At 34.2% G+C, this 24,220-nt stretch overlaps 1 protein-coding gene across 1 annotated transcript in view; it reads right to left on the reverse strand.

The window, feature by feature from the left end:
- The window catches only part of Gabra3 (gamma-aminobutyric acid type A receptor subunit alpha3), a 128,248-nt gene that overhangs the window by 13,887 nt on the left and 90,141 nt on the right, over nucleotides 1-24,220 (reverse strand). The window contains exons 5-7 of the mRNA XM_077106779.1: nucleotides 23,500-23,582; nucleotides 12,957-13,100; nucleotides 4,112-4,264 (exon numbers count right to left, since the gene is read on the reverse strand). Of these exons, the coding sequence (XP_076962894.1) occupies nucleotides 4,112-4,264; nucleotides 12,957-13,100; nucleotides 23,500-23,582 (380 nt within the window). The remainder of the gene's footprint in view (nucleotides 1-4,111; nucleotides 4,265-12,956; nucleotides 13,101-23,499; nucleotides 23,583-24,220) is intronic.

Consider the following 24,220-nt stretch of genomic DNA (forward strand, 5'->3'; position numbering starts at 1 on the left):
GAATAACCTTTAGTGTTTCCTTGAGTGAGGGTCGGATGGTAATGATGGATGCTTAGCATTTTATTTTATTTTTTATCTAAAATGTCCTGTTTTTGTTTCTGTTGATGTCAGTTGTCAGTATGTTTGTTATCACTTTAAAGACAATGTGTTTTCTTCTAGGTTATTTTTAAGACCATTTTGTTCTCTTTGCTTTTTGTTTCCAGAGGTTTCACTATGATGTATTTTCATGTCTTAATTTATCCTACTTGATTTTATAGATTTTTAAAATGTTTATTGGTTCTTTATACATAATAATTGGCTTCATTTTGACATAATTATACAATTTGTTGTAACTCAGTCCCCAGTACTTTCCCTTTTCCTTGCCTCCTCCCTCCTCTTGTTCCCTTCCCTTTACTGTTCTATCTGCTATTTACTTACAGGTTTTCTTTTTTAAAGTAGGACTTTGTGAATATACATGATGTTGAGATTCACTATGGTATATTCATATATGTACATAAGAAAGTTCGTCAGATTCATTACACTTTTCCTCCCTTATCCTGTCCCTACTTTATATCTTTCTTCAGGTTGTACAGTGGTCAGCCAATACCTCTTAAATTTTTCATCAGTACCATTCTCTCACTTCTCTTCTTCCAGGATTATAATTAGGCCATCTCAAAAACATTGTATGTCTTTTCTCTCCTATGTATTTTACATTTGTGTCCTTTTAAGTTATCTTCTTCTGCCCTGTCTTCCAGTTCATGGATTATCCTTCCACTATGTATAAACCATTGAGATTTAATCTATTTTTCAGTTCTACAATTTCCAATATTCTCTCTGTGTGCATGTGATATATTCTCTCTCTCTCTCTCTCTCTCCTCGTCCCTCTTTCCAACTGTCTATCATTTTCTCATTTAATTTCCATGCATCTGCCAGATTTCTCACATTTCTTTAATCTACTTAAATATAGTCATCATGGCTTTTTGAAAGTCTGTGTCTAATAATGCAAATATATATGTAGGAGAATACCAAGATTATAAGGTAAACACATTTTAAACTTTCAATTTTTTTCTCACTTTACATTCCCACCAGTAGTGTCTTACAGTTCCAATTGTTCATGAAGCTCTCTAGTATCTGACAATATCAATCTTTTTAAATATGAGCATGCATGTGTTTAAACTGATATCTCTGTGAATTTTTACTTTATGTTTCCCTGATAAAAATGATAAGGATCTTTTCATACACTTATGGGCATGCATGTGTGTTTGTGTGTGTGTGTGTGTGTGTGTGTGTGTGTGTTTGTATAAAAAGATCCTTATAATTTTATGTATGTAAAATTTATATACATGCCCATAAGTGTATGAAATATCTATCTATCTATATATATATATATATCTATATCTATCTATATCTATCTCTATATATATCTATATCTATCTACCTATCTATTCATTTGGTAAAATGGTTGTTCATGTCTTTTGCCTGTTTTGAAAATTGGATTCTTTGCCTTTTAATCATTGAGTTGCAGGAACTTTTGATATTCTAAGAATATACGTACTTTATAAGTCTTATGCATATGCACAATGTTTTATCCAAGTCTATGCTTGCCATTTCATCTTCTTAATGTTACCCTTTGATGAACAGAAATTGTTAAATTTGATGAAGTTGAATGTATTAGTTCCTTTTCTTTGGTGTTATTAATTTTTTTGCAATAAGGACTTTCTGCCTACCAAATGATGCAAAGATATTACTTTAGATTTTCTTCTAAGAGCATCATAATTTTATCTTTTATTTTCAAGTCTATGACCAACTTTAATTTAATTCTCTACAATGCCATCTTTGTGATAAATCAGGTTTCCAGACACATGGGCATGGATCTATTTTTCAGCTCTCTATAGTATTTCATTTATTTATTTTTCTTTTCTTTATGCCAATAACAAAGTCTTAATTACTATAGCTTTTTAATCATTTTTGACACTTTTGTGGGGAAAGTCTCTCTGCTTTGTTCTTCTTTAGAAGAATACTGGCTATTTCTGGCTCTGCATTCTTACATAAAAATTATTCAATCACTTTTTAAATTAATATTTCAACTTGGAGGCTTTCACATCAATGCAGTTACTGTAAATATGAATTCTAAATTAGTATGAGGCTAAGTTTAAATTAAAAAATAAATTCTCAAGTAATTCCATATTTCACACAGAGCCCAGGCAAAAATAAAAATGCTTTCTTGTTGTCTCCTGCACTGATAAGTGTGTTTTTCTAGTGCTCTCTTACATTGAGGGTATGACTCTTCAATGGTATTGAATTTATGGTCAGGATGTCCTATACTTTTATGTAACAAATTGCCGGAAATTTAGTGACAAAACAACACAAATTTATTCATACACTAGATGTCTGAAATAAATTTCATTGGGTTCAGTTCAAGGTGTCAGCAGAAATGCACTGCCTCTGAATTCTCTAGAAGAATAATCTGTTGACTTTTCCGTCTTCCAGTACTACACAATTTGGATTCCTTTTCTCGTGGACCCCTTCCTCCTTCTTCATAGCCAACAGAAGAACATATTCCAATCTGTCCTATTTCTATCATCTCACTGCTTTTTTTTTTTCTCTGTAGTCAAATATCCTTCTCACTCTTGGAACACTTGTGATTGCATTTAGGGCCCATGTAGCAGGTACAGGATAATCTTCCCAGCTTTTGAACTTAATCACCTCTTCAAAGTTACTTTTGCCATATAAGGTTATATTCACAAGTTCCAGGAACTAGACATGAATATCTTTGGGGGCCACTATTTAGTGTAACACAACCTTAGTTGTAACCCCCAACTTTAGTTAGGCTCCATGCCTTCCTTGAATAACCTTAAAACTACAACTTTTTTTTTTAACCCAAATGGGTAATCCTTTCACTCATCTTCGTGCTACAGAGTATCAGTTCATGTGATGGACACTGCACTTTTTAATTCCCTCTTCCATGGGGCCTTTAAGTATTTCCTTTAATGTTTTTGACATTAGATGTTAACTTAAAAGAATGCTTTCTTATCTAGTGTTTTTAGGAATTTGTAGAGCAGGATTTTTCAGGATCTCTACTTTTTATATTTCCAAAAATGGACACCTTTAACCCACTCCCACATAGCTTCTGCTAACTCCATTTCATTAGAACTGTTCTTTCCAAGATCACTAACATGAAGTATATACCACAATACCCAACAGATAGTTTGAATATGCATCCTCCATAAACTTGCAGATGATATTTTCCTGCTTCCTAAATTCTTTCCTCTGTTGACTTCCATGATGTCATACCCTTCAATTTTTTTATCTTTTTTTTTCTGTAAGATAACTCTTTCTCTTTATCCACTGTTGTTTCTTCCTAGACCTGACCTGAAGTGCTACTAATTTCTGAAACATCAATTACAATTTTTTTAATGACATGGTAGAGCTTCAGGATATTGGTAGTAATGATTTCTGTGTGGGGCCATGGAGGTAGTTTAGTAGCCCAAAAGAATTAATTAATATTTATGTCTTAAAAATCTTTCAGCAGGAGGAACAGGCAGAGAATATTTTGTATGCTTTAAGTCTCTGGGGAAAAAGTGCTAATGATATGTAAATCTCTTCCTAGACATCAGAAAACTCATACTGAGTAGATTTTCTGATTATAGGTATTTTTAAAGAACTCTTCAAATTGTTTGCAGCATTTACTGAATATTAGCTAATTCATATTTTCAAAAAAGCTAAAGTAAAAGCAGCATAGTCAGATGCTCACACCAAAAAAAAAGGTTCTCTAAAAAGCCCCAAATTACTTCTATGCTGTCGGCTTGATTTCCTACCCTTTACTTTCTTCAATCTGCACTGAATACCTCCCTTTTCCACTGAAGGTTCAGTTCCTTTCTTACTCCTGGGGCAATCCTGACTGAGGAGGGCAGAATTTCAGTAATCTTACTTCAACACTCCTCTTATTCCACTTCCTTTTTAAGAATTCAGTTGCCTGAAATCCTAGAACCTGATGATTTAGTTACTATTGTGGGGCTTGCTCCTTAGTTACCTCTAGGAATGGTTCTTCAACCTTTCCCATCTCTTCTCTGACTACCCATAGTTGTCTTTTCAAATGTATCTTCCTCATTTTCCAACAAGCAACACTTACCAAAGACTGTGCGGGCAGGGACAGACTCTCTGTTGAGCCAAAAAGACACTTGTGACAGAATCACAGTCATGATACATGGCAAGTAGGTCTGGATTACAAAGTAGCCAATTTTTCGCTTGAGATGAAAATGGGTTGTCATGACAACATATTCTCCTGGAGAGAGAGTAAAATTAGGCAGTATGTAGTCACATAAACATTGTTAAAGCAAGTGGGGCCCTAATTCAGTTCACAAAGCTCCTTATTATATTTAAGACAAGACATCCTAGCACCACCCAAGCATGTAGTCAGAGCTCTTTAATAATCATGAAATAGTATGTTTTTGGTGTGCCAATATTGCTTGCTCAGAGCAATTTTGGCACCAATACACTTAAATAAATGCATGTTCTCACTTAAATAATATTAAGAAACAATGATCTCTTCTACGGTGCTTGCTTTGTGACAGGCACTCACCTAGCACTTTAACTTTATTAACATATTTAATCTTTGCAACAACCCTATGACATAGGTGCTATTTTACTCTAATTTTATAGATCAAGACACTGAGGTAAAAAGAGACATATGTTCTAATTAATTTATTTGGTTGAAGCCAAAAGTTTACATAGCAGAGTGTGGGCTGATCAGCAGTGTTTCACACCCAAAGTTTACAGCAAAATGTACTCCATCATCATGTATAACTAAAAAGAACCAATAAAAAGATTTCTACTTATTTAGATTTATTCCCATGTACTTAATTTTTTCTAAACCATGTTAAAATATTTTATAAATTGCATTTCTCATTCACTGCAGATAAATAGAAATAAACTTACTTTGCTCTGTGGGAAAAAAAGAGTGAGTACTTATTGAACTTTTATTATGTGCCAAATAACAGCGTTCTAAGGCATGAGCTAATTATTACATGATCAAATGCAATAGTCAGTTCTCACTTTTCTGGATTTGTCAGTAGTGTTTTACTTGTTGTGGATTGAGTTGTGTCTTTCCAAAAGATATACCTTATTTGAAATTAAGACTTTGCAGATATAATTTGTTAAAACAAGGCCATACCAGAGTAAGAAGAGGGAGATACATAGAAAGACACAGGGAGAGATTGGGGGTGGTTCATCCACAAGCCAAGAAGAGCTAAAGATTGCTGCTGTCCATCAGTAGAAGGTAGGAAGAGGTATGGGACAGATTATCACTGAGTCTCCAGAAAGAAACTCAGATGCTATCCCTTTTCTAGCAGAGACACTCTAATTGTTTTCCGTCTCCCAAAGAACAAAAGACAAATTCCCCCAATTAGCCCAGAAAGACCCATGAAATCTGACCACACTAATACCTCTCTTATCAGAGTTTCATAATTTTCTCTTCTATTACTCCAGCCACATTTCATTGTGGCATTATTCACAACTCAGGCAATTTCCCACTTTCTTACCCTACCCACTTCATTTTACCTACATCTAGGAAGCACCATCTGGTCATCCAGACCTCAGTATATAATCCATCTTGTGTGTGTATTCTCATTTTAGCTTGTTTACATGGCCATGAAAAATACACATAGGCTTATTTTTTAATTTAGCAATAATCTCATATAAAACTATGTCATGTTTTCCTCATTATAATTTTGGAACTACACTTTTCTTTCTCACTGCTTCTTTTTCAACCTCTTTGTCCTGTGTGTGTCTATCTACTCTTCTCTGTCTCCCTTTTTCTTTTCCTTCCCTCTCTTTTTCCACTGAAAATGAATTGAAAAATTATTTTTCCTGAAAGTTGGACTTATTAATGCTATTTCTGATAATGTGAAATATTTATTTTTAAAAATATTTTATTTTTTAATTGTAGATGGACACAATACCTTTATTTTATTTTTATGTGGTGCTGAGGATTAAACCCAGGGCCTTGCACATGCTAGGTGAGTGCTGTACCATTGAGCCACAACCCCAGCCCTAATGTGAAATATTTAATACATAAATGTAAAATGTATTATTTATAAATTACATTCTATGGATCTGAAAGACAAAGCAAATGAATTTCTCAAAGGCTTATCAAATTTTAACAATTTATTTTGAGTGTTCTGATATATTTTTCTGCAGTACTATCCTTTTGTATATTTTCTTTCCTTCTGTAATGCTGTCTCCTTAGAGAGATAGAGAACTGAAATCTTTTAACAGGTTGGGGAGATTCTCCATCTCCTCCCTTTTAATGCACACTATCTGGGTCCAGAAACAGTAAATAGGACAGTGAAAAGCCACTTTTGCATATTCACAGGTATTCATACACAAGATAGTTTTATATGGATGAAAATTACAAGTGAACTTTTAGAAAATTTAGCAAATTAATCCATTGTATCAGTTAACTGAATCAGTTTTTAAAAATACAGCTCTGATATTTTGTTTCTCTCCACATTTTTTTCTCTGCCAAAGTGAGAACTGAAGCATTAATCAGATTGGAAGATTTTTTTTCTCACTTCACTCATCCTGTTTTTGCCCTTGTGCCCCAGCTTATTAAGCTTATTAAATGCCATCTCTGTTGTGTGTGAAATATTCAAGGGTACCATATAAAACATAATGCATATGTATTCACAAATTAGTTATTATCTATGGATCAGAAATGCAGAATAGTTGTAAATTAATGATTTACATAACTGAATACAACTTTCTGAAGTGGACTGTCATATTCCCTCTTTCCTTTTCTCTATTGCTGCCTCTCTCTGTATTTGTTATTATGAAGGATGACCCTTTAAGTGGTTTGGGGAATTTCTCCCTTGCCTTTGTACTCCAGCCTATTAAGCTCCATCTGTGTTAAATGTGAAATATTTTAAGATACAGTGTGAAACATATTCTCAATTTGACTAATTTTTAAGGTTGCAAAATACACAAGAGGATTAACTCATTATACAACTTCAGTGAATATATTTTTTTAAAATCTGTTTTTGGTATTTCTTCTTCTTTCTATCTCTGTTCCTTGGTCTTTATCTGGCCTTGTGTTCTTTTTATTTACATTTCTATGATCTGTCTTTGTGTATTTTTCAGTCTCTCCCATGCTACATATCTGGAGATGACATACACCAAGATGATAACAATCAAACTATTACTCTAACAAATGATCAAATTTCTAGAAAAGATGGAAAGATAACATCATGTATCCAAACTATCCTTCTATCAAATTAATACAATAATTTGCTAAATGAGGGAAAATAGAATTAATGCTGAAAATAGAAAATATTGTCCACAACTAATGGCAGATTTTGAAGAATTTCATATGCTTATTTCACACATATTTGAGTCTGGAACAAAAAGTCTGCTTACAGCTACTTCATACTGAGCATTTAGAGAGAAAGCCAGTCATACCAAACAGAATATCTTTGCTTTGGCAGAGCCTCCCATTCATATGCTAGACCTTGCATAGAGGAACATATCTGGGATTCAGAAGGGAATGTTCATAATTTGTAGTGACAATGAAAATAATATTAATATATGGAAAAGTAATAATACTGATATGGTTCCTATAGTGAAACAAAGACTTCCACCCACATTTGTTCCTAAACTACCCATCTTATTCTTTTTCCTCTATGTTATTACAGTTAATAGTTCCTTGTTCATATTCCTAGAAATATTATATATATATATATATAATATTTACAAACTATATATATATATATATAATATATATATATAGTTTGTACATGTGTATAGACATATGCATACACTAATTTAAAAGCATTTATCTATATTAACTAAAATAATGCAATACAGAGACAAAATAGACAGCAATGAAAAAAGATTAAATATGAGCTGGGAGTGTAACTAAGCAGTAGAGTGCTTGCATAGTATACTACAATCTGGAATTATTTCTCAGAGAAGGAGGAAGAGGAAGAGGAAGAGGAGGAGGAGGAGGAGGAGGAGGAGGGATGGAAAAATAAGTCCAGACATGGACCTATATGGACATACGTGTATTTGTGCATACATGTGCATGTATGTAGATTTAGTACATGATAAATCCGTTGTCATTTTTGGTGTAGGTATTGAACCTAGGAGTACTCTACCACTGAGTTATATCCCCAGCTCTTTTACTTTGAGACAGGGTCTCACTAAATTGTTCAGGGCTTCACTAAGTTGCTGAAGCTTGCCTCAAACTCAGGATCCTCCTGCCTTAGCCTCCTGAGCTGTGGGATTACAGGGATGCACCACTGCACCCAGCTTTAAATCCAGCATCCGAAATCACTGAGAAAAAATGAGATTATTTACTAGAGGGTAATTTACCTTGGTGCAAACCAAAAGGAATTCCAAATGTTTTTGCTCTGTAAATTTTTTTAAAATGGAAACAAAGTACTAAAAATATAGGTTAAAAAAACTAGAGTTTTCTGTTCATAATACCATACTGAGCACATACATTTATGTTTACTCCTCTTCTTCTTAAGATTCCATTAACCAACAGCAAAGACAGTAAAACAGTACAATCCCATGAGAAAGATAACAACAGGAAGTGAAAGAGCTTAACAAAACTTTGAATGCAGAAAGTGCCCACGGAGGAAACCAGCAGACAAGCAGACCTGGGCGTGGATGGGAAACAGATGGGGCGCTGCCAACTGGAGAGGCTGGCTGGCAGGCAGTACCCAGAGAGGATGCAGGCCTCAAGACTGTTGGAACAACTAGGAAAGTGTCTCAAAAACAGGTGAAAAACACAGTCATTATCTGAAGGTCTATACATAGAAGAGTTAATGTACCCTACCTCCACATTCACAATGAATATATAAAATATTTATTCTCCTAGCCAAAAGAAACTATAGAGAAATAGGAAAATTAAAGTGGATGATAGGCTCCAAAGAAATAAGTTAATTCCCCCAAAAGACAATGTTTACAGTCATACTGATACAAAGTCCCATTGCTAGTTTTCAAATTTTAAAATTAATCTATAGAGTAAGTGTAAAATGATTAATTATGGGTATAGAACTGTATTAGTTTCTCATTGGTATTTCAACAAATTTATGTTCTTATATCTCTGAAGATCAGAAGTCTAAAATGGGATTCTGTGAAAATCAAAGTTTATAATTAAACTTTTTAAATGACACTAGAATTGTATATATTAATGCTGTTTTTATACACTGTTGGTGGAGCTGCATTCTTTTCTGGTGGTTTTAGGGAAGAGGCTACCCTTTCCTTGCTTGTGGCCCCATTTTTCATCTTTAAAGCCTGCAGCAAAGTATCTTCTAAGTCATTTGCTCTCTGACTCTGGTCTTTCTGTCTCCTCTTGATAAGGACCTTTTGTGCTTGTATTGGACCTACCTAGATAATCTGGAATACTCTATTTCAAAAGCAGTTGATAAGAAATTTTAATTCCATCTGCAACCTTAATCTCCCTTGCCTTATAAATTTATATGTTCACAGGTTCTGGAATGAGGATGTGTACATTTTTGGAGGGTCATTATTCTGCCTACCACAAGAAATAAATGTATATTTTAATATGTTTTGACAGTGAAAGCAAAATTTAGTTGGTAGGTGTAGGAAACAAGAAAGAGATGAGGATACAACAGAAACTTTGATAGAACAGGGAATATAGTGACTATTATATCCAGCTACCAAGACTTAGAATGAAACTGGTGCAGGAGAGGAAAGGTAAGGAGTAATTGAAGTGAGTTATGAACTCGCATACTTCAGAGTAGGGAATCTATGTTTAATGTTTAAAGGGATAAAGTTAAGGAATAGCATACTATTTACAACTATGAAAGGAGCCACCAAAAGTAAAGCATAAGTTGTTAAAACAATTAGAGCTATGATATCATCATCTTTCAACATGGAATAATAATACTGCCACCTCAGAGTGTTGTTAAAGGTATAAATGAGTGAAAATACTGTCCTCAGGGCAGTGCTTGGAACATATCATATGCTCAAAATTTTATCATTATCAATTTCACCACTATGTTCATGGGTTTAAAAAAATCTGAAATCAAGGTGTCAGCAGTGACAGGATCCATCTAAAACCCATAGGGGAATCCTTACTTGGTTCTTGCTAGTTTTGTTGTTTGCTAGCAATGTTTAGCATTTCTCAACTTGGAAAAGCATCCACCCTATTACTGCCTTTGTGTTTACATAGTGTTTTGTGTGTTTCTGTGTCCAGATTTCCCATTTTCATAAGGACTCCAGTCATATTGGATTAGAAAGCCACCTTATTGCAGAATGATCTTATCCTAACCAGTTACATCTTCAATGACTCTGTTTCCAAATAAGGTCACATTTTGAGGTATTGGGGCTTAAACTTCAACATATATTTTGGAGGGACATAATTCAATCCATAATATCCATGTTGCCAAGGTAAGGGGGAAGCAGCATGCTCATACACTGATAATGGGAGTATGAATTGTTTAACCTTTCAGAGTCAGAGTTTGTCAATATGTATTAAATTTTAAAAAACGTGTCTACTTTCTGAAATAGCAATCTCAATTTTCTGTCTGTATGCTAGGAAGAGAATTACATAGGAGCAAAATGATATATGGAAAAAGAGGGTCTTTGAGTATTATTCAGAGCATGAAAACGCAGAGTATAATAGTAGATAATTGGTTAGATTATGATCTGTATACATAAGGCCACTAACAGTGAAGATGTTATTTTGCTAATTTTCAAACTGAAACACTACACTTCCCATTGACAACAACACATATCACATCATTATCAAGAATTCTCTGGCCTTGTAAGAGAGCATTTTATTTTTTATTTGAAATAACCAAAACTTCATTCTAATTGTCAATATACTGTTACTAAATTTTGTGTATATTTGGGCCATTACATCTACTAACATGAAAACATGTTTAAAATATAAAACTAATTTAAAAGCAGCATATAAAACAGTATCAAGGGTATGGATCCACTTATATAAAGCATGTTTTTGAAAAATACAAAGAGAATCTTCTTAAATATCAAAATGTATGATAACCAGTTGATGTACAAAAATCTTCTAAGAAGACTTTTTCCTAGAAAGTGGAATTAAAGAGTGCAGTTATACCTCTATATCCCTGACTGCTCAAGTCCCTCATATAAAACTGCATATTATTTGCATAGAACCTGTGCATGTCTTCCCCTGTGCTTTACCTCATTTCTAGCTTCCTTATATCTGATATAATGTAAATGCTATATTCATAATTCTTGTCCTGAATTCTTTAGCAAATAATGAAAAGTAAAATGTCTATACATGTTCAGGGCAGATATAATTTTTTTTCAAATACTTTTATCTGTACTTGATTCAATATAGCAGATATAAACCCCAGAGACATGGAGGGTTGACTGTATTTTAGTTTCCAATATTGGCTCCTCTGTGTAGTTTTAATTTTAACTTTCCTATCATGAATGTGTACTGTCCATGTGATAAAGGTGGATCAGTGGTTTTAATAAATGAAGTGGCATCTGAGGCTGTGTGGATAGCAAACAACTGATCTTAAAAGTTGATGCCAGTTGGGCAGTGCAGAGGAGGGACTGGGAAGTGAGGAGAGTGGACTGATGGATGAAGTACTCTGCCTGGGGGTGGAAATATCAGCAGCCCTGGGCAGGCCCTCATCAAAGGCCTTGCTGGTTGTGCTGCACCCAGCTGTTTTGTGCTGTGCTGTGCCACATTACAACATGGTTTCTCTTACCTCTAGCCTGTGTGGGAAAGAATAGCCTTTCCCACACCTACTTCTAGATTTCTAAATCCATTTTGTCTCTCAAATACATTTGAAATGGCACCTTTTTTAGGTACCCTGCCCTGGCCCTGGGGTTGAGGGAAAATGGAGAGCAGAGAACATGACATGCTATGACATCATGAGATCACAGCTTATGGTCAGATAATGAAACAAAAGTACAAAATACACTACTTTATTTATAACTGGGGATTCACAGAGACAAGGGCTGCTTGAAAAATTAATGTTGAAAGCTCCCATCTTTTCACAGCAAAAATATTATGTGATAATTGGGCTTCAGAATATATTCCATTTTGCCAAACACTTTAACATTAATTGGGATTTCATGGTATTTCCTTCCTTGGGTCACTAGAACAGGCCAGTTTACAAATGGGAAAATCTTAAGGCTACAGAACAAGTCTCCAGTTCCATTTGTTAAAATGCAAAAACTAGCAATTAAAAAGATCTGGTAGGGGCTGGGGATGTGGCTCAAGCGGTAGCGTGTTCACCTGGCATGCGTGCAGCCTGAGTTCAATCCTCAGCACCACATACAAAGATCTTGTGTCCGCCGAAAACTAAAAAATAAATATTAAAAAATTCTCTCTCTCTCTCTCTCTTTAAAAAAAAATCTGGTAGATTTTTGCAAATAACATTTTTTTTTGAAGTGGGTGATCCCTTAGGAAAATAATTCCATGGCTACTCCCTGGACCTCTTGGCTGTGTGCCTGACCTATACTGGGGTTATTAACTCACTACCTCAGCTTTCCCAACACTTTGTTTGCCTTTGTTTGTTGTCTCTTCTACCATACTCCCTTGACGTTTTTCCCTCCCCCCACAAAAGCAACAGGACACTATGGTTAAGAGGAACTTAAGAGAGGTTGGGTTGCAGCTCAGTGGTAGAGCACTTGCCTAGCACGTGTGCAGCCCTGGGTTCGATCCTCAGCACCACATAAAAATAAATAAATAAATAAAATAAACGGATTGTGTCTACCTGCAACTGAAAAAATATTTTAAAAAGAGGGACTGAAGAGTCAATCTGCCTGGGTTTAGATTTGGGCTCTACTATTACACAGCTCTGACATGGGGCAAATCACTGAAGTTTTTTATCTCTCAGTTTCCTTTGTTATGACATTGTTTTGAAGAATAAATATTATAAACACTTACAACAGTGTTTGGCATGTGATATATGTTATGCAAATGTTTTTTAAATAAAATAAGTAAATACCTGTACTTGACCGAATTATCTCTGTCCCAACAACATGGCCCAATAGGTCATACTGATTCAAGCGAGAACCATCCTGTGCCACTTCCACAGATTTGTTCTTCCCAAGAGTCCAAGAATAAACCACTTCAGCTGTTGTGTAGGCATCTAAGACAGAGAAGAGTCAAGATGAAGTTGAAGGGAAAGGAAAATGATTATTTATGATACTGATATTGTATGAGATTTAAATATATCTTGTACCCCCAAAGAGTTCTGGGTATGTGTTCTGTCCTTAACTGAATTCATCCATCCATCCAACACTCATTGAATGATTACTATAGTGCATGCCATATTCATAGTAATGAACCCAAAATAGTCTCTTCCTTCAATGACTCACAGCCTTCTAGACTGATAACCAGTCTCCTTCTCTTTTAGGGTAGAATGTAGGGACAGGGAGAGGGATGACTAAAATGTTATCTCATGCAGACATTACAAACTCAAATGTCTATGGGAGCCAGAAAAGCTACTTTGAATGAGTGAATCACACTAGTTCTAAGAAAAATACATTGCCAGAAAAGTAATAAAGTTTTCTTTTATTCACTATGGGTGATAATATGAGATGAAGCAAAAAAAATCATACTACTGATATTTTAGATTAAAATAAAAATCCAAACTTGAAATACCAAGAATTAATGATCACAATTTTCTTTCATAACTTATTTATTACCATTTTGATGTGCAAATCAGAAAACTGAAATCTTTTCTTCTTCATGAGGGTGTTAATGTTTTATCTGGAATTCCAATGTCAACTACAGATTTTATACAGATTAACCTTAAAAGGGGTGTAGGTAAGGGAAATGTCAGCATCTTAAAGGAATGAGTTGATTCCTTTCCAGACACAATTGACCTTTTTGCTCAGTGAATTTCTTTGCCCTGCCTATCTCAGGCACTTAGGTTCAAAAATGGAAATTATTCACACTGTTCACCCTTTTCCTACAAGCTTTGAGCTGTGTGTTGTTCAAGTTAGTGAAGGGAAGTGTTTTCAGCTCCTGGTGGCAACTGCTATGTTCATAACGTGGTCTATTGGAATATTTTGCCACAAATCAGATGTGAATCTAACCATGAACAAATGTAAATTCTGGGTCCCTGAAAAACTCGGCAACACTGGATGCATATTTCATAACAAGTCTACGATCTGTTTATATTATACTTTTTTTTTACTTAGGCTTTTTTCCTCCCATTTTTAATTGGTGCAGTATTGTTGTATATAGTGATGGTATTTGTTTTTACATATTTGTACATGCACAAAATATAACAATATAATTTAGCCAATATCACTCCACAGCATTCCTCCCCACCTCCTTACCCCCCACCCCTTTCCCCCTTTTCTCCACTGATCTCCCTTTGATTTTTAAGAGATCTACCCCATTTTTGATTTATTTCTTCCTCTCTAGTCTCTGTATGTGAGATAAAACATACAATCCTTAACTTTCTGAGTTTGAATCATTTCACTTAACACAATGGCCCTGTTCCATGCATTTTCCTGCAAATGCCATAATTTCATTCTTTTGTGTAGCTGAATAAAACCCCATTGTGGATATATACCATATTTTCTTTACACATTCATCATTGATGGACACCTAGGCTGGTTCTATAGTTTGGCTATTTGTAAATTGTGCTGCTATAAACATGGGTATGCATGTACATTATACTTTTTAGGAGCTTTTTCAATATAGCTAAGAAAACCTTTCACTGATTTGCTTAAAAGAATGCCATCCAAAAACTTCTTCATTCACTTTAAAATTCTCATTGACATCATGAAAAAATGTATGTATAATTCTAAGGCATTTTTTATATTTGTGCTGTCATAAGCTGAAATAAAATGTCACAAGAAATTTAACTTTTCAAAATAACTTGCCCTATATATGATCTCAGTCATTTCTTTAATGCACCAACAATACTCCTACTTTTATACATAATTTCTGTTGTGCTATAGAGATATTTTTATAATTTTTTCATCTGTAAAATATTTTGATGCCTGAGAAAACTTATTGCTGATGACATGACTGCATTTCCCAGCAGCAAAACCTAGGGTATACATTCAAATACAAAACTTGTTGAACTTTCAGTCTGTTCTTTAAATTAATATTTTTATTGTACATCTTTTCTATGCAGTAGTTCCCCCCTACCTGTGCTTTTGCTTTCCAAGGTTTCAGTTACCTTCAATTAATGCAGTCCAAAAATATTGAAGGAAAATCACAGAAATAAACAATGCATAAGTTTTAACCTACTTGGTGTTCTGAATAACATAATGAAATCTCATGCTATTCCACTTCTTTCTGCCTGGGGCATGAATCATCCCTTTGTCCATTGTATATGGGCTGTGAATGCTACCTACCCATTAGTCACTTGGTAACCATTTTGATTATTGAATTAACTATTGTGATATTGTAGTACTTGTGCTTAAATAACCCTTATATAGTAGCCTAACACTCACCTCATATCATCTCATCATGTAGGCATTGCATCATTTCACATCATCACAAGAAGGAGAAGGATGAGTACAGTACAATAAGATATTTTGAGAGAGAGAAAACACATTTTTTATATTTATTTTTTAGTTGTAGTTGAACACAATAACTTTATTTTATTTATTTATTTTTATGTGGTGCTGAGGATCAAAGCCAGGGCTTCACACATGCTAGGCAAGCGCTCTGCCACTGAGCCACAATCCCAGCCTCGAAAAAGCATAATTATATAATCTTTATTCAGTAAGTATATTTACAGAATTGTTCTACTTTATTATTCTTTATTATTGCTAACCTGTTACCATGCCATGCTTATAAATCAAACTTTATCATATATATGTATGTATAGGAAAAATTCTATACCTAGATAGAGTTTGGTACTATCCACGGATTCAAGGATTGGAAGTCTTGGAACATATCCCCCTAGATTAGATAAGGAGGGATTTCCGTATATCAATTGTAGTTTTCTATAATGGATGGAATAATTATAATATTTGAAGTTTTATCCCTTCAGCAAAAGTATACTTTGTATGCACAGTAAAGATGTAGAAATATTTTCCATTCCTATAAGGAAATGCAAACTCTCCCATCTGTTTTGAAACATAGCCACCTCAGTCTGTGTTTTTTTTTTTAATGATAAGTATAGACACAAAAACTATTTCCTCTTAAATTCACTGGAAGATTTTAATCATAAATAAAATGAGAATGCAAGTAAGTTGATTAATAGCAACTAATATTGGAGCCTGTTTGCAGGGAGAAGGAAAAAGTGATGGTCAGGATTATGTGTCCTGGGCAAGCATTTGCACATCTACAAAGGACAGGACTAACCAGCCTTAGTCAATTGCAGCCACGTAAGATTTAAACCCAGTGTTGTCAGACATTCTGATTTCATGAAATGATAAACATATCTGGAATTTTATGAGACAATATCTTAAATTTCAAATCTTGGCAAATAATTTTAAAAGTAACTAACACATATTTAGATCAAACACATTACAGATGCAGTCCCAATTTGTAACATCTGGCCAAGAGACTTCCTCCTATACATGGCTATAATCTCTTTTGATTCAACCTTGAAAACAAAGCATCCTTTGAGGCCCATTGTGTACCTAGGACTCCCACCTGGAATTGTAGCTCTTTAAACCATTATCATGAAGAAGAAAGGAAAATCTTCTCAGGAATGTTTCCATACCATTGCCTAAAATATTTTCTGATATTATGTGAGATTGTCACAGTGCTATTAGTGAAATGTGATTTCACAAGATGTTGTCTTCTAATTTTTTTCCTAGTGCCTTTCATCTTGTACCTATGCTGGAGTGCCCTGTACCCCTAAGCAAAGAACCAGCTGTATATGTCTTCTTATCTTTGCTATTCTGGTGGTTACAACACTCTCTATTTAAAGAGAAATACAGTCTTCCAACTAATCTATCCAAGATTTTGTTAGTTGGTTGGTTCTAGGGATTGAACCCAGGGCAACCACGGAGCCACCTCCTTAGCCCTTTTTATATTTTATTTAGAGTCAGGGTCTCTCTAAGTTGTTTAGGCCTTGCTAACTTGCTGAGGCTGGTTTTAAACTTTCTATACTCCTGCCTCAGTCTCCTGAGCAGCTGGGATTATAGTCATGCAACACCATACCTGGCTACACAACTTTCGACAATGTGAAAACTACAGCAGATTTGTTCAAGGAAAGGATAAGTGAAGGAAGATTTTTTTCTCACTCTTAAGGAAAAAAAAAATTCTTACTGGATTTTCTAACTGAGGCTGAGTACCTGGAGCAGACATTCCTGAACATTAACCCTCAAAATCCTAGCAGGCCCTATTTCAGGTGTGAAATTATATTGTGCATCTAACAGTGTCTCAGAAGCTTCACCGGGCCCAGAATGGCAAATTGCTTTATGCAGAAAAGAATATCAATTTCTTTGCCAATAATATATGGGAACAGAATCATTTTGTATTAAAAAAATATTATCTTTTCATAATATGGAGATCAAAGCAGGAAAGGCATGAACTAATGAAGGGAGAGAAGTAAAGGGAAAAAATTAAAAAAAAAAACAATTGAGAGCTGATGGTTTAGTTCAATGGCAGAACACATGCTTAGAGTGCACAAAGTCTTGGGTTCCATCCCAGCACCAAAAATTAAAAAATAAAAATAAAAAGATGGAACAAAGAAAGGGGGTGGGAGAAGGACAAAAATGAGAACAAATTGAAAGATACTTGATTGAATCTCTACTTGAAGCCTGACCCTATACTGGTAAACAAAGGATAAAAAGGCACAGTAACCACAATTAAGGAGCCCACAGTCCATTGAAGGGGAAAGTGTACAACAGTTACAGTGGAAGTTTGAGCTTAAGAAATGTGTGCACTAGTGAAACAAAAGCAAGTGTTAAATGAAACCAGAAATAAGCACTATTGTTCCTGCTCAAAGTTGAATGTTAAAGAAGTATTCATAACATAGATGATACTCACAAGATGAGGCCACTTTTAGGAGATGGAAAAGGACAATCTTAACCAAAAAACAACAGAATAAAGGACAGGAGTACATTGTACTTAAGTTGTCACAATCTTATCAGTTGACTTGGCTTAATAAGTGTGTGCTACTATACCTATATGTTGCTGACAGTAAATCATTCTTGAAAATTAAATATAAATAAAACCATATACATAGTGTACTATATACTTATACATTATACATAGAGTATAAGTATATACTTATGGTATATATATATATATATATATATATATATATATATATATATATATATATATATATATTCACACACATAAATAGTATACTGTATACAAACCAAGAGAATGTTCTTACAATAAATAACAAGTTTGGGAAGTAAAATAAATCCTTAAACTGATATTTAAGACTTGCGACTCTGGTAGTTCTATTTAACTTACTAGTTCCAAAGGTGGTTATTGAAATACTATTCAAAGAGGATCTCTCACATATTTCAACTTCTATTTATTTATTTATTTTTATATTTTTAGTTGTAGATGGACACAATACCTTTATTTTGTTTACTTATTTTTTCTTTATGTGGTGCTGAGGATGGAACCCAGTGCCTCACATGTGCTAAGCAAGTGCTCTACCACTGAGTCACAACTCCAGCCCTATTTATTTAGTTTAATTTGTTCTTCTTAGTTATACTTCTGAGTTTCTTCCATATACAACCAGGCTCTTTTAAACACTTAAAAACTTGCTATTTCTTATTTAACAACTTGCATGTCAATAATGATCATAAAAAACATTAAAAATTTTGGTTCTATACTACTAATAATAAATGTTGGTGAAGATGTGGGGGAAAAGGTACATTCATACACTGTTGATGGGACTACAAATTAGTGCACTGTAAAGCAGTATGGAGATTCCTCAAAATTTAGGAAGGGAACCACATTATGACTCAGCTATCCCATTCCTCAGTATATATCCAGAAGATCTAAAATCAATATACTATAGGAATGCAGCCACATCAATGTTTATAGCAGCACAATTCACAATTGCCAACCTATAGAGCCTATCTTGGTACCTGTTGATAGATGAATGGATAAGGAAAATATGGTATTACTCAGTCATAAATAATAATGAAGCTATGACATTTGCTGGTAAATGGATGGAAATGGAGAAAATAATTCTAAGTGAAATAAGACAGAATCAGAAATTAAAGAGTCATATATTTTCTCATATGCAGAAGCTAGAGCAAAAGAAGAAAATAAAGAAAAAGAAGGTGACCCATGAAGATGGAGTAGAGAAAGGGGATTGAGGGGGAGGGAAGAGCTATGGGATAAGGGCAGAAAAGTGGAATGAATCTGACCCAGCTTTCCTATGTACATATATGAATATACCACAGTGAATCTCACATTTATATATATTCACAAGGTATTAATTTTAAAACAAACACATATAAATAGCAGAAAGATCAGTAGAGAGTAGAGGAAAAGGAATAGGGAAAGGGAGGAGAAGAGGGTAAGGGAAAGTACTGGGGAATGATATTGGAACAAATTATATTTCATGCATGTATAATTATGTCAAAATTAACTATAATATTACGTATAACTATAGTACACTAATAAAAATACATTTGTGCCTTTTGGTTAATATAAACACTGTCTTAATTTGGAAACAAATGGAAACAAACTCTGGTCTAGAGATGCAAGCTTATATAATATGTATATATTCGGCTTTATTAGATTCCACCAAATACTTTTCCCAAAACTTTATGAAGTTATACTCTTTTTGGTTTTTGCGGGGGAGCAGGGTATTGGCGATTGAACTCAGGGGCACTCAACCACTGAGCCAGTTCCCCAGCCCTATTTTGTATTTTATTTAGAGACAGAGTCTCAATGAGTTGCTTAGGGCCTCACTTTTGCTGAGGCTGGCTTTGAACTCACAATCTCCCTGCCTCAGCCTCTGGAGCTGCTGGATTACAGGTGTGCACCACCACACCTATACTCCTTTCAGTACATCATGACAGCACAGATTTGTTCTACATCCTCACCAATATGTGATGTTTTCTGTCTTTTTTCATTTTGATTATTTCAGTGAGTGAATAGTAATGCACTTTGGATTTTAATTTGCATTTTCTGCTAATGTAATTGGTTACTATGTGTATGTGTGTGTGTGTGTGTGTGTGTGTGTGTGTGAGAGAGAGAGAGAGAGAGAGAGAGAGTATTGTATAAGGTACAATCTCTACCACTTTAAAGATCATAAAGATATTTTATTATGTTTTCTTGTAAAATCTTTACCATTTTCCCTTTCACTCTTTTAAATTTAGATCTACAAATCCATCTGGAATTTATTTTTGTGCATGATGTGAAATAAGAATCAAATGTCTCTTTTCTATTTTGTCCCATCAGTGTATACATCTGTCTTTGCAACAATACCTTGTCTGAATTATTATTGCTTTAAAATAGTTGTAGATAATTGATACTGGATTATATTTGCCTGAAAATTCTCTGGCTTTATTCTTGCATTGTTTTCTTCTTGTTTATTGTGCTTTGTATTTGCATGCTTTGTCTTTGAATTAATAATTTTCATCAGTTTTAAAATGATTTGCATCATTAACAAAACTAGTTAATGATTGTTTTGCTCCTTTCTCTGCCTGTGGTCCTTCTAAAAAATTACACATTTCAATTTATTTTGCTATGTCCTACATGCTTCTTACTCTTTTCTTTATTTTGTTTTTCTGTGCTTCAATTGTGCTATTTTTTCATTTACTCATTTTCCAGGTATCTAACATTGTTTTCTGCTTGTTAATCTATCTATGAAATCTGAATTTTAAATATTATATTTTTGTATAAGTAATTTTCAATTTATTCTTCTTATAGATTTCAATTTTCACCTGAAATGGTCTATCTTTTTTCTCCTCTATTCATTTTTCCTCTTTTTTCTTCTTGAACATATTAGCCAAACATTTTAAAGTCTTTTTCTATAAACTGCATGTTTGTTTTTTTATATTTTGTGTTCTTGCTTATAAATCTTGGTTTTAGGTCATATGGCCATGCTTTTTCATACGACTCACAATTTTTTAAAATAAATTCCAAACATTGCATGTAAAACTCAGATAGAAGCCTCTCTTCTGAGGCTTCATTCCTTCCTTGCTATGTGTGAAAATTTCACCTTAATCCCATAAGGGACTGAGCTGGATTATAGTTTTGCTTAAATCCAGTGTGTCCCTATTGTTCCCTTGTAACTACGACATAGCTCTTAAGGTTTTAAACTGACAACCTGCTGCATATTTCTTTTTACCATTGAGAAACTGTGGGAAAGGCAACTCTGCTTTTCAATGCTTTTCATGTTGATTTATGGCCTCATGCTCTGTTAATGAAGTCAAACTGAATCCACGCTGCAAACCAAGGCCAGAATTAGCAAATTGCCCCAGGGATATAGAAAGTTAGATCATAATTTGATGTATGAAAGGTTCTCCCACTTTCTCTAGAGTTTTAGTCTCTTCTATACTTATCCATTCTATACTTGTAGGTTTTCTAGTTGTTTACTATGAGAGCAATGGTCACAAACAATCAACTCTGTCCTACCCCATATGGAAGTATTACTAGTCTTGTTCAATAGCAGATTCATTAGTGCAAAAAATCTACAAGTCACCAGAGAGTTCTCTGTCATAATGCTATACATGTAATTCATCAAGAGGTCATGTTGTATCTCCCTTCAGAACATATCCAGAATCAGGACACTTCTCATCACTTTTATCACTATTATTCATCAGCATCTTTGACTTGAGATAGTTCAGTGATTTCCATTATCTCTCCATCATTATATGTCACCTGAAATATTGCAATAATCATTTATGCTTACATCCTGTCTCTAATTATTTTAAAACTCCCTTGTAATACGTTTTTAAAAATAAGTAGATAATGGCATTATTTTGTTTAAAATATTCTAATCACTCCTCATTGTCCCTTGGCATATAATTCAAACCCCTCTAATGCCCTACAAGACTCTAGATGACCTGGCCCCCTCTTTAGTATCATCCTTTTCCAGTGCTTTCCACTTATTCTGGGAAGCCACATTGTTTGTTCTGATATTTATTGAACATGCAGATGCTTTTCTGATCTTTTCCTTGGGCAGTTACTGTTTCTAGAGCATTATTCCCTCGGATATCTGCATTGTTAACCCCTCTATTTCATAAAAATTTCTGCTCAAATGTCACTTTTTGAAAAATTTCAATTGACAATATAATAACTGACATTTATGAAGTGCAGTGTGATATTTCAATATATGTATACAATTGTACAAAATATGATTGTGATCTTGTGAAGATCAAATCAGGATAATTAGGGTAATTAGCATATGCAATCACTCCAAACATTCATGATTTCTTTGTGCTGAGAATAGTCCAAAACTTCTCTTCTAGCTATTGTCAAATACATACAAAATAACAACTATCTATAGTCATCCAACTATGCTATAGAACAGTAGAACTTATTCCTCCTACCTAACTGCATTTTGGTACCTGTTACACTTCCTCTCCCTAGCCTCCCCAACTCCATATTGTTTCATAATAAAATAGGGTGATCCTGATCACTCTGTTTTCAATTACAATAGTAACACCTATTTTCTGTCTAGGCATGACTGATTCTCCTTATTCTGTAGTGCTTTCATGTTTCGCCATGGTTCTTCTCACTTTACAACCTATTTTATACTTTATTTTTTATTCATTGTTTATTTTATCTTTCACCATCCCTCTCTTATCATATAAACTCCACAAGGACAGAGGTTTTTGGTTTATTCATGGATGCATTCCAAGCTCCTAGAATAGAAGCTGACACACAGGAGGCAATCTGTAAATATTTGACAAACTAATGATTGAAAAGATATGTCATACATAATTATTTGAGTCTTTTGAATAGCACTTTCTATTTCAAAACATAGAGCTAAATCTAATTTAGACGTGATCATCACAGATCTTGGTATATTAATCTGATGACTCCTTACATAAGTTACTCTGCAATTCTTAGATTCAGAAACCCTCAATTTTTATTCAACTTTGATTTTTCTAATTCATATGACAATGGAGTATCTACTCTCTTCTCTGTAAAATTTGCAGCTACTGAGAAATGCAATACTCTAAAAGATAAAGTCTCCAGAGTTTCTTCCTGTCTACCATTTACTTTTGAGAATTGGGCAGAGGTATATCAAGATGCAGGTAGAATGGACACTTCAAAAATATAATCACGTTCTCTGAGAGGTCTTGTTCTTAGGAAACTGTTCCTGTGTTATATATCAGCTCTGTTGTGCTCTCTCCTCTGGGCAATTTAGAAAACAGATGTTGATGCTTCAATCTGACAGAGAAATTAGTCTAAAATGGTGAAGTAAGGTTTGTTGCTAGGAAAGAAAACTCTGTTAAAGGCTGTCTCCTCCTGCTGATCAGTTAGTACTACTTGACTTCACTCTCCTGACCCACTCCCATACCATCTAAAATAAACGGCCTCAGCTTAAGAAACTTCAAGGGAACAAAATGGGATATATTAAGTTTCTTTTGGAAAAAGATTAGGTGAACAACTGAGAAAATACATACAGCTTCCAAACTTCAGTGGACAGGCATGAACATCCATGGGAAAATCTTCCAAATGCATAGGACACTCAGCATGAATTGTTAATCTAAAAGAAAGAAAGAAAGACAGAAAATGAAATAATGCTAAATTACATGTTATTCATCATGGAGCTCAGATCCCACTTGACAGCAATTGTACAGTCCTAAGAATGACAGGAAATTTTGCTTATTTAGGTTCTCTGAATCTTTATAAACATATAAGATGAATTAAATGAACTAGATAGGTCTCAGATCAATATTCAGTATTCATATTTTTAGATCAGATCTGAACCCCACCTTAGAAAAACAAATAAAATTTATCTGGTCAAATAGTACTTCCTTAGCCACCCTCCAAGAAGACTGGAAATACCAGGTTCTGACTCATTCGCTCCTGACCACAGCTTAATTATTTCTGAAATAATTCTCAGCAGGCTATTATATGAGTTATCCAATTTAAAGATTGTACTGGAGAAAATAATGTGTAGAAATAATATATTTTACCCTGATAATGAACAGAAAGACCCAAAAAGGATTCTGCTGATCACAGGAACTATTATGGCTTTATTGAAAGAGATGACTCTGGGAGAACACACACACACACACACACACACACTTCATAAAAAATAAACACAAAGGTAATAGAGGACATCAGAATCATCAGATCCTCGGATCCTTAGGGGTCAAGTCTGAAGAGTTCATGCTTTTT

Source organism: Callospermophilus lateralis, chromosome X (genome assembly GCF_048772815.1).
Source record: "Callospermophilus lateralis isolate mCalLat2 chromosome X, mCalLat2.hap1, whole genome shotgun sequence".
Taxonomy (NCBI): Eukaryota; Metazoa; Chordata; class Mammalia; order Rodentia; family Sciuridae; genus Callospermophilus; species Callospermophilus lateralis.